Source organism: Fukomys damarensis, unplaced genomic scaffold, assembly GCF_012274545.1.
Source record: "Fukomys damarensis isolate Sample0158 unplaced genomic scaffold, DMR_v1.0_HiC HiC_scaffold_1, whole genome shotgun sequence".
Lineage (NCBI taxonomy): Eukaryota > Metazoa > Chordata > Mammalia > Rodentia > Bathyergidae > Fukomys > Fukomys damarensis.
In genome coordinates, this window is record NW_022900913.1 from 24,605,054 (window position 1) to 24,615,795 (window position 10,742).

The 10,742-nt window shown below is 43.7% G+C and overlaps 1 protein-coding gene across 3 annotated transcripts in view; it reads left to right on the forward strand.

Moving 5' to 3' along the window:
• The window catches only part of Pdzd2 (PDZ domain containing 2), a 248,168-nt gene that overhangs the window by 182,751 nt on the left and 54,675 nt on the right, over positions 1–10,742 (forward strand). For all 3 annotated transcript variants that reach the window (XM_010605415.3, XM_019204726.2, XM_033758241.1), the window contains exon 6: positions 7,694–7,805. In XM_010605415.3, the coding sequence (XP_010603717.1) occupies positions 7,694–7,805 (112 nt within the window). The remainder of the gene's footprint in view (positions 1–7,693; positions 7,806–10,742) is intronic.

The following is a 10,742-nucleotide window of genomic DNA, read 5'->3' on the forward strand; positions in this document are numbered from 1 at the left end:
CGAGAGGAAGGTTGGTGATGAAAATATTCTTTACTTCTCTAAAGATGATAGTCAATTTGTGACAGTTGTCAGGCGTTCATGACCATGAACTTATATTCATTTGACTAGAGTTTTCCTTTCTTCTTGATGCATTTTTCACTTTGAGACAAAAGTACCGTGGACCCTTGACTTACGAACTCAGTTCATTTGCCGGGGCTGGTTGTAACTCGGGTTGGTCAGCTGAAGGCTCAGGTTCCTTTTCACAGCCTTTTCAAAGTCTCTCATTGTCCTTAGAAAAACATTGTCCCAGATTTCTCAGCCTCACACAGGGAAGGCTGTCCCTTCCTTCCAGATCTCTTTAAGGGTTAAATCTGTGTCTGAGGCCATCTGGAAGTACAAGCAGCTGGCATGTGGGTCGTAAGTCAAGACTTTGTTTATCAGTTAAAACTAAAACTCCAGTGGTAACCCACACTCTTTATATGTCGGGCCACTCCCCTGTATGAACTTCTGTATTCTCTGGAGTAGGTATTTTCCATTTCTACTGCCTCTTGGCGTAGAGTTGTGGAGACTGAAGAATGCTGCGTCTCTTTCCTCCGCTTGCTCAGCTGGGAAGGCTCCTTCCACAGATTCGTTGAGGAGTCAGTTCATAGCCTCTGCCCCTAATGAGCTCATAAAGGCTAACATCTCTGCCACCTGCATCTTGAGATTCATCTTTCCTCGGGTTTTAAATGTTCCAAGGGTCAAGTGGCATTACATTCTGCGACATATTTTTGGTCAGTAATTGGATGTGGCTCTGGTGTTTTGGATCCTTTCTCTTAAGGGAAGACTTACTTGAATTTCTCACCTGCTGCTTAAATGTCGTTTTTCATCTTTGATAGCTCTGCTTGCAGAATTTGGATGTCTTTTTTTTTTTGCTTTTCCTGTTCCTTTTTCTACTTAAACGTTATTTTTGTGAAATACTAACTTAGATTCTACTATATGGGGCCTCTAATTAAAAGAGAAATAAAATCAAAGAGTCCTTAATAAAGTATCTGTTGTCCAAGTGCATCTTGACTGTCACTGCCATCTTGGAATTGGCCAGTTACCCCATCCAGTGCTAGCCTGTAGACATCCTGCTGACTCCTCTCTGGTATTTCTCCCCTTTACAGCCCTTGGATGTTTCTAATTTCATACATTTCTCAGGTCTTTCTTCATGAGGGCAACAAAAATAACTGTTTTCCTTTAAAATTGACTTGGGATTATTGTTCTGTTCTGGTCTTTCTCGCCATTCTCCTTTAAATCTGTCCACACTTGCAGATCTGCCTTGGTGTAGCTGTTCCAATCCTCTTACTAAAGCTCTTCTCCTGTTGTTTAAAAATCACATCTCACTTTTTCCTCTGGATCTGGGATCCCATTCTTTCTGGTTTTGCCTCTGTTCCTCAGTGCTGGAGATCAAACCTAGGGCCTTATGCATGCCAAGTACGTGTTCTGCCACTGAGTCACTGAACTACACCCCAATCTTGGGTTAAATTCCTTCAATCCCAGTCACCCCCTGTAATCTAGGAATTGCTACGTGTGTCCTCACTTTTGGGAAGCTGACTTTAAGAACAGTTAGGAACCAACATATCCTCGTCACTCTTCATCACTGTCCTAGGCATCAGCAGCCTAGTGCTCTTCATATCTGCATTCTAAGATCGCATTTTGCCTGGTAAGGAAATCTCCCTCTAACTAAGCATCCTATGTTCTTTTATTTTCTCTTTTCCACTGATCCTATTCTGTTACATTCCTAAGACCACAGCATGTTTTAAAGTCCACCTAGGTGTTTTGCGGAAGCTTGACTTCTACAAACTAAGTGTTCCAGGCATGTATCCAAAACCACTTTCTTAGCAGTTGGGTTTGCAGTCATTTTATGGAGTTTTTAAAAAATATTTGATCTAAGAAGATGGCATATTCTCTTGAGGTTCTCATTGGTTTAAATTCACTCATGAGTTAAATCTTCTACCTTTCCATAGGTATGAAGGTGAAATGGCTATTTCTGCAGCCTGGTGCTATAGTCATGGTTTGCGTAGTCCTTGAATTGAGAGCATCCTGAGACTTTTCCTGCTGGGGAGAAAGCTTGAGCCCTTGTGTTATGTTGTGTTGTGTTTTTACTTCAACTAAACTCTCTACACCTCTATAGTATACATTAAGTACTCTACTATTGTTCCCAAATGTATTTTTACTGAATCTTCTTTGTAACCTTAGAAGATAATTACAGGGTAATTTTATCCCTTAAAAGTAAATACTGGGTGGGGAATTTAGCTCTGTGGTTCTGCCGCCTGCCTTGCAAATGCAAGGTCCAGAGTTCAGTGCCCGGTACCAAAACAAACAAACAAAAAGTAAATACTGTTGCCACAGTTTATCTAAGGGGCACCTTACTGATGGATACTTCTTGGTTGCTTTTAAGCTCTTGGTAATATAAATAAATCATATGTTATTTTGTTATTTTACATCTGTATGTATAGTTACAGTAAAAGTTCTGTAGTTATCCCTGCCTGGTCAGGGAGCATTTACATATGACGTTTTAATCAACACTGCCATAAACTTTAGGAACAAAAGTACAGAGCACTTGTTTTTCCACATTTTTAGGAATATCACACTTGTATCACACTTGTTTCCCTATTCCAATAAAGGGTTTGTTGTAAAAAATAAAAGTTAGTGCTGTTCCATTTCCTATAATGAAAGGATTGTCTCAGGCAATCGGGAATTACACTGTACTCTGTGTACATTGTTTTATTTTGTGGGGCTGGCAGTCAGACCCAGTCCCTCACGCCTACTAGGCGGGCACTGCACCGTGGAGCCACAATCCCAGGCCTGAACATACCTCTCATGTGCTTAGCGTTCATACATTGAGTGCAGCATGCTTCCATAATTGGTAGTTAAAATAAGCACATACTGGGCCAGGGATTTAGCTCAGTGGTTCCGCCGCCTGCCTGGCAAGCACAAGGACCCAAGCTCGATCCCTGGTACCAAAAAAAAAAAAAAGCACATACTAAATGAGAACAGCATGGTGGTAAGAAGTCTCTCCTATTTTGCTTGGTGAGCTATCTCCCATCGGAAGCCAGGAAACGTCAATTTGCCCATTCTTCTCTGGAGTAACCTCTGGGAAGGTTTGGAAGAACCGGGGGAATTGAGCATAGTCCCATATCTCCTTTGGACGCTGCTTCACTGAGAGAGAATTTTGTAGGTTACAGGTCCAGCAAGATGCAGCAAGGGGCTCAAACATGGAAAGTGTAAATTCTATTGATTCCAAGAATATAATGGTACTGTTTTTTGTTTTGTTGTTGTTGTTTGTTTTGTTTTGGTACCAGGGATAGAACTCGGGACCTTGTGCTTGTGAGGAAGGCGGTGGCACCACTGGCTAAGTCCCCAGTCCTCATGGTACTGTTTTTATAGCACACAATTTAGGAATTGCCCATACATAATAGATCATATCAATTGCTTTTGCTGAACTGAAGGCCTTCAAGGAGAACTTTCTGCAAATTTCACTTTAGAACACGTAAAATGACTTTTTCAGAACAATTTGTTCTGTGCATGGAGGAAAATATATACCAAAAAAAAGGAATTCTGAAAGTGTTGACATTCTCAGACAATAGCATAAAACTAAAGAAAGGCTCACTGTAATCAAAGTCATACTTTGTGATATTTCCTGCTGTAACCTGGAACTAATGTTTCTAAGTATCCCACTTCCTGTTCCCTAAGTTACAAGCCACCTAACATCATAGCAAACCAGCTTTCTGTTACAGGAGGAAACTCCCATTTAAATTCAGAATCCTATGGTTTGAATAACTTCATGTGTTGGAAACTTAACTTCCCAGTGCAACACTGTTGGGGGATGTGGCATATGGTGTCGGAGCCCTTGGGAATGATTGAATGCCGTTGCAATCAGGGGCTTATTATAGAAGCAAGTCTGGCCTCTTCCTCTTGCTCCCTCACATTCCCCTGTCCCTCTGACTCCCATGTTGGCATAGCAAAGAACCCTAGCTCCTGAAGTCCTGAAGTAAGATTTCGCTCCAGCCTTGAGCTCAGCACTGCACCCTTTGCAAGTACTCTGAGGTATCTTCAGGGCCTCTCTGTTTCTAGCCACAGGGTAACAAAACAACATAATGCTGTCTTTATCATAAAATTTCTTTGGCATTAGAAATCTTACTGGCATTTTGTAGATCATGGAAATTAAATCTCATTTCATTGTCTGATGCTTTAGGGGATTAAGAAAAAAATTTGTTTCTTTAAGCCTTTTAAACCACCTCCCCCAGCTTCTGAAAATAGTGTTTACAGGGCCAGGGATTTGGCTCAGTGGTTCCGCTGCCTGCCTTGCAAGCACAAGGGCCTGAGTTTGATCCCTGGTACCAAAAAATGAGTTTACAGCACTTTTGTTTATACCTCATGGATTTCAGATTTGACACAGTGCGTGTAAGCTCTTTTATAACTCAACACCACTCATTGTATATTAGTACTTTCTTCACACACTATCTAGCCTAGATCCCTGATCTGAGTTATAAACAAGAAAATGTTATATAAGAGTCTCAGTTTTATTTTCTTATCTGTCACGTAGAGATATTATTTACCTTGCTATACGGTGCTACCTCGGTTTGCAAACTCTTGTTTGTGAACAGTTTGGTTCACAAAGAGAAGCAATTTGGCAGAATTTTATTTTTGTTTGCAAACTCTACAACAGGTAACAACCATGACCAGAGCCATCTTTCCCACATAAACAGAAGCATGGCCATCTTTTCTAAAATTGCAGAACAAGCTAAGTCCGTGAATCAAGGTACCACTGTATATATTTGCCGAGAAAATGAAGTAGGAAAAATACTTGCTCAGTATTGACTGTCCATATCATTTGATTACAAAGCACCTTCGGATGGTAGGGGTATATTCCAGTAACCCTTAGAGCATGAAGTCAGGACAGGGAGAATCAAGTTGTAGCCTTGTCTGTAATGAGCCGAAATGTCCCAGGCAAGCCACTCTCTTTCTCGGGTACTCCTGTAAATACTTGTCACAGAATTCCTCCAGTTTTGTGAAAACCTGAGGTTCTGTGAGGGGAAATAGAAGGGAAAGTGAAGAGGGGGCCACATCCCAAGTTCGGAAACACAGACTGGGCTGATTCCCTTTCCTCAAGAGCATCACAGACAGTTGTAATAAGGCACTGTGTCAGGTCCCTGTGCAATAAACCACTCTCTGAGGCACCAAAGGAGGGAGTGGCTTGCTGTTGTAAGCTGAGGCTGCCTTCCCTGAAAGTGAACAGCCTGGGCCAGGTGGTTCAACGGGAGAAGGTCTTGACTCAGTCTCCAGTGATTGCTGTCTGCGGTCTAGACAAGTTCTTTCAAACAGTCTTTCCCTGAGCGTTCTCTCTGGATCTCTCCTGTTTGTATGTCACCTCGCTGCATGTGGCTCAGATCTCCGGCCCCTCTCAAAGCTGGTTCTTTTTCACTGTCAGGATTTGGAGTCTGGGCAGACATCTCTGTAAAGAATCTCTAAAACAATCCTCAGGTTTCTGTTTTCGCTTGTTCTTCATAACTTAACCTGGACACCTGCCAGTCGCGCCATTGTAATATGAATAAGGCAAACTTATTATCTTTGGTTTCTGTGTCGGGATTAATTTGCTTTCTCAATGCCTTCTCCTCAACTTTGCCTATATCACCTCAATCTCTGACCTTTTATTCCTCCTCCTTATCTACAAAGATACTTGAGCTTAAAGAAGGAGCTGGAATCTTCCCAACCTTATATATTAAATATAAAATTTATATATAGATAATTACCTCAGAAAAGGGAAGTTACATGGGAGATTACTCCAACTGCTTATTTTATTCAATTTTACGCACTGAGTTTAATATATAATATGTAATTTTATTAAAATCAGGTGGGGTTTTCCACATTATGACTAAAATTTTTAGATGACTAGTATGCATCAAAACATACCTTACATGTGTTTTTTTTTTAAGTTTATATGTGTTCCTTAGCATGAATCTTATATTTTGGCTTTTTTCCCTGGTACTGAGAATTCAACCCAGGGTTTTCACACTGAGCTACATCTCCATCCCTTTTTATTTTTCATTTTGAGATGGGGTCTAGGATGTTAAGTTGCCCAGGCTAGATTCAAACTTTTGAGTCTTCCTGACTCAGCCTGTCAAATGTACCACCACATCCAGAGGAATTTTATATTTTTTAATATAAGGTACTTTTTATCCTCCAGAACTTAAAAGGAAAATAAATTTTCAAATAAAACATTTAATTGTTGGATACATCTCTTAAATCTAGTACATGTAAATTTATCCCCCAGATAGTTTTTTAATAAACCCTCAAATGCACATCTCCTTTTCTAATCTAATAACTAGTTTTTTGCTTGTGTGACTTTTTTAGGCTAAAGGAGCCTTGGGATTAACCATTCTGCATCACTTCTTGGCTGCACTATGTAACCCAGAGGTCCTTGATTCGGGGAGGTGATTAATCAGTGCTTAGTCAGTACATGGAACATGTGTTGGACTGAGGGGAAACCATCATGTGACACACAGTAATGTTTGGTCAGTGACAAACTACACACACAGCAGTGGCCTCATCAGGTTATAACAGCTGAAAAATTCCATAGTGCTGTGTGCATTGCTCATGGGTGTGTGGTGATGCTGGTGTACAAAAACGGTGCCATGAGTTCTATAAAAATATGGCACAGGAGGGTGAAGGGATTGAAAATGATCAAGATGTGTGGTATGCATGGTACCAAGCCCCTAAAACTAACATTGCTATTCTGTATTACAAACGTGGTAATAAGAAAGGTACATACACTCGTATACAGTACACTATACTGACATAAATTGTTACTGGTTTATGTATTTATATTGCACTTTTTGTCATTATTTTATATTGTACTCTTTGTACTTACTAAAAAAAAAAATATTTGCTGTTTAAAAATATGCCCAGCTATGCCAGCAGCAACCACCTAGGCTTGTGCTTACCATACTTCTCCCTCCCTCTCTCCCCACACCTCCTTCCCTCCCCCTCCCTCTCTCCCTCCCTCCCTCCCAGATTTTGAGACAGAGTCTCACTATGTAGTTCAGGCTGGCCTGGACCTCACTGTATAACCCAGGCTGGGCTCAAGCTCATGGTGATCCTCCTGCCTCAGCCTCCCTAGTGCTGCAGGATTATAGTGCCATGCCTCTTAATTGTTATCTGAAGACCATGCTCTCACGTGACATACATCACGTCATCTAGGTTTGTACACTCTGTGCCATTTGCACAGTGTGTGACAAAGTCCCCCAACACCACATTTCTCAGAACAGATCCCCATTGGCAAGTAACGCATGCCTGTAGCTGTTTGACTGCCACACAATCAGTTTGACTCTATTTTAGGAACCTTCTAATTGGGTTTAAATTTCTGATTTAATATTTGTTGCAGGTTGAATTTAGAAAAGCCCTGACTCCCCTGGGTGACATTAATGACAAGATGCTTCTAAAGTAAAGACACCACTGCCTGAGGCCCTTTCCAGGTCCTTTGCTGGGTGGGGAGATGTGTGTGGATTGGCAGCCAGCTGCCATCTGGCTGCAGGTGACCTGAAGGCTGTGCTTTGGTCTGGGAACCTTCTCTCATGTGACACCTGAACTCCTGCTCCCTGGGCCTCCCTGAGATAACTTCCTAGAGGGGCAGCGACACGTATCATGGGACAAAACTGTCCGGTCAGCTCTGTGCTCTGCCTTGCAGATGCCCGGGACCAACGAGCCCCAAGACGTGTGCGGCCCTGAGGGTTCCAAGGGGAACCTGCCAAGCCCCAAACAGGGCAACAGTAAAATGAAGCTCAAGAGTCGTCTTTCAGGTAAGTGGGAACCCTGCCCAGAGCAGCTGGCCTGCAGCCGGCTTCCAGCCTCAGGTTGGGAGATGACACCTTGACGGGATGATCCCTTTTTCTCCCTTAAAACCTCAAAACTGGTGAGAAGGAGAGGGAAAGGGGAATAGGGAAAAGGAAAAAAAATATGAGAAAATGTAAAAATGGAATTAAAGTGTTTGAAGGTGGGGAGGGGAGAAGGGGGTGAAGGGAGGGTGGGGACAAGGGAAAAAAATGAGAAGCAAGACCTGTCATGTAGAGGTACAAGATCCCAATAATGAATGTAACTGTACTGTCTACCTAGAATGTACCAATAAATTAAATTTAAAATTAAAAAAAAAAACAAAACTCAAAACTTTTTCCCTCGATGACTCCTGCTCCTGGCAGAAGAGCTCCATTAAGCCCAGCTGCCCGTGCAAGTGTCTCTATGTGAGTCGTAAGCAAATGAATGTCAACTTCTCTGTGTCTCTAGGGCAGTGTGGATCCCCTGTATACCTGATTCGTTTGTCTCAGATTTCAGGTGACCCTATCTGTGCGGACAACCCCCAGTAGCCCATCTTCCCGCCAGCGCATTTCCCCCAAAATTCAGCCAGCAGAACAAGTGGCAAAGGCCACTTGCCTGATGTCAAATCTGCATCCCAACTAGGCGGAGAAAAGATGGGATGGCCCGGCATCTTTTGAAATGAATGGGTTTTGTGTTCTGTATTCCAGGGCGTTTCCCTAGAGCAGTGGTGGCGAACCTATGGCACGCGTGCTATAGTCGTCTGTTCATTCATTGGCAGCTCTGCAAGGTTCGCAGCACTGCCCTAGAGTGACTGGCCTGAGCCTGAGAGAAACCTGCTGAAAGCCAAGGCTGTGCAAGAGACACACTGTGGCTTTGTGTGGCCTGAGCACTTTTGCCTTGAGGGTCCTTTCTTCCATGAAGAATAAAAATTGGCTGGGCGTGGTGGCACACGCCTGTAATCCCAGCCCTGGGGAGACTGAGGCAGGAGGATCGCTGTGTTCAAGACCAGCCTGGACTACATAGTTCCAGGTCAGTCTCAACTACATAGAGAGACCCTGTCTCAAAAAACAAAAAAAAAGGAATAAAAATTGTGCTTTATGGCTGTGTTGATATAAAGATATAGGCTGTCTTTTTAATCTATTCATTACTGTTATATTCAGGCTTTTTTCTGCATTAAAAAGTTAACTGGGTGGGGGTTTCCATGGGTCCCCAGCAGAGACATGGACTCCTCACTTTGTGCCCACCGCATGAAGAAGAAATATCTGGGGTGGAAGCAAAGCAACACAGCCGAACCAGGCTTCGCCCTCAGCTCCCAAGTTCTGTGGAGCCTTTGGTTTAGTTGTTTAACCTCCTAAACTTCTACTTCTGTACCTGAACAAAAGGTAGTATCGTGAAAGGTTGGGTGTATTTTTTGTGATGCACATAAAAGCATCTAATGTAACGCACAGTATGTTAACATCCAAAAGAGTCGTTTTCCTCTTCTGCCACCCCAATCAGTGGAGAGGGTGGTGACTGCCGCTAAGCGAGAACATCTCCCTCCCTCGTGGCCCTGCCCTCTACTGAGTTTATTCTCAGCTAAGATGGAAGGTAGAGGGCCATAAGATATATCACTTTTTAAACCCAACTTACAAAACTGAATTATTTTTCAGTTTAACTCCGAAGGATTAAGCAGTGAGTGCTACCTCTGAATAAACATTAAGACAAGGATTTGTGACAAAAAGAAACGGTGACGAGTAGAGGTGGCTGGAGATGCTGTGTGGACATGCCCAGAGACAGTGACCAGCGCCTCACAGCCCCTTGGAACCCTGAGGGGCACACGCGAGGTCCTGTGTGCGAGGGAGTCTCGAGGTACAGGGGAGCCCGGAGGTCAGCCGTCCTGAGTTTATCAACACCTTATAAACAGGTTCTCAGAGTAGCTCAAGACCCCTGAGGAAATAGAGGGACCTTTGAGACCCATGCATTCGCATTCCTCATTTTATGAATGAAACGTTAAAAGTTAAGGGACTCCCAAAGGTCCCTAAATCCAAGCCAGGAAAAGGGCCTGCCTCCTAGGCAGAGTGCTCCTTCTTGTCCTTTGGCTTCCTGGGGATCATGAAAAGAATTCTGTTCCCAGCCTTGACTTCCTAGATTCAGGTTCAGGGCAAGGGTATGTACAGCTGAGGTACCTTCCAGATTTTCTGAAGGTATGATTGATTGTCTGATTGTATCCACGCTGTAAGTTCAGAGCAAGCAGCATGTTTGGCTGCGTCATAAATCCAGGCCTAGCCGTGGTTTGCCGCACAGGGATGCCCCACCCTCTCTTCCTGTATCCTTCCCGGGACATCCACGGCCGGGACAAGGAAATGTGGAGTGGGGGACGGGCTGTAACTGTGTCTGGTTCCCAGCTCCCCCACTTGGGTGGGACAGGTGACCAGGGCAGGGGACCTCTCAGCTCCACACCAGCTCCCTCACCTATGAAGTGAGGGTTATGAGGTTCCAAATGGGGTGGTCAGATGCACCGCCTCCCCAGACTGTGGGAGCAGCAGGCCCTCACCTCCTGGGGGCTGCCCCTGTTACTACATTGTTGTCATAACACTGTGTTGGTTTCCATTCTTACTGTTCTTGCCTCTTCCCCTCTCATCTTTGAATGGGCTCAGGCCGGAAGGGCTTCTCCAGCCCTCCTCCCAGTGGGGCACACACAACTTGGTACACAACAGGTACCAAGTCTGGAACGTCCCCCCGGGTAGCAGAGCTCAGGGGAGGCCTTTGGAAGGCAAAAGGGGCAGGGACGTTGGCAGGATTCAGTAGGATAAAGGAGGCAGGAGCAAGGTCTAAGACGGGATGAAACGAATGAGAGATTTTAGGGACTGTGGGGGCCAAAATGCTGAGAGAAGTTTTTGACAACTGGGTTTTTTGGTTTTTTTTTTTTTTTTTTTTTTTCTTCT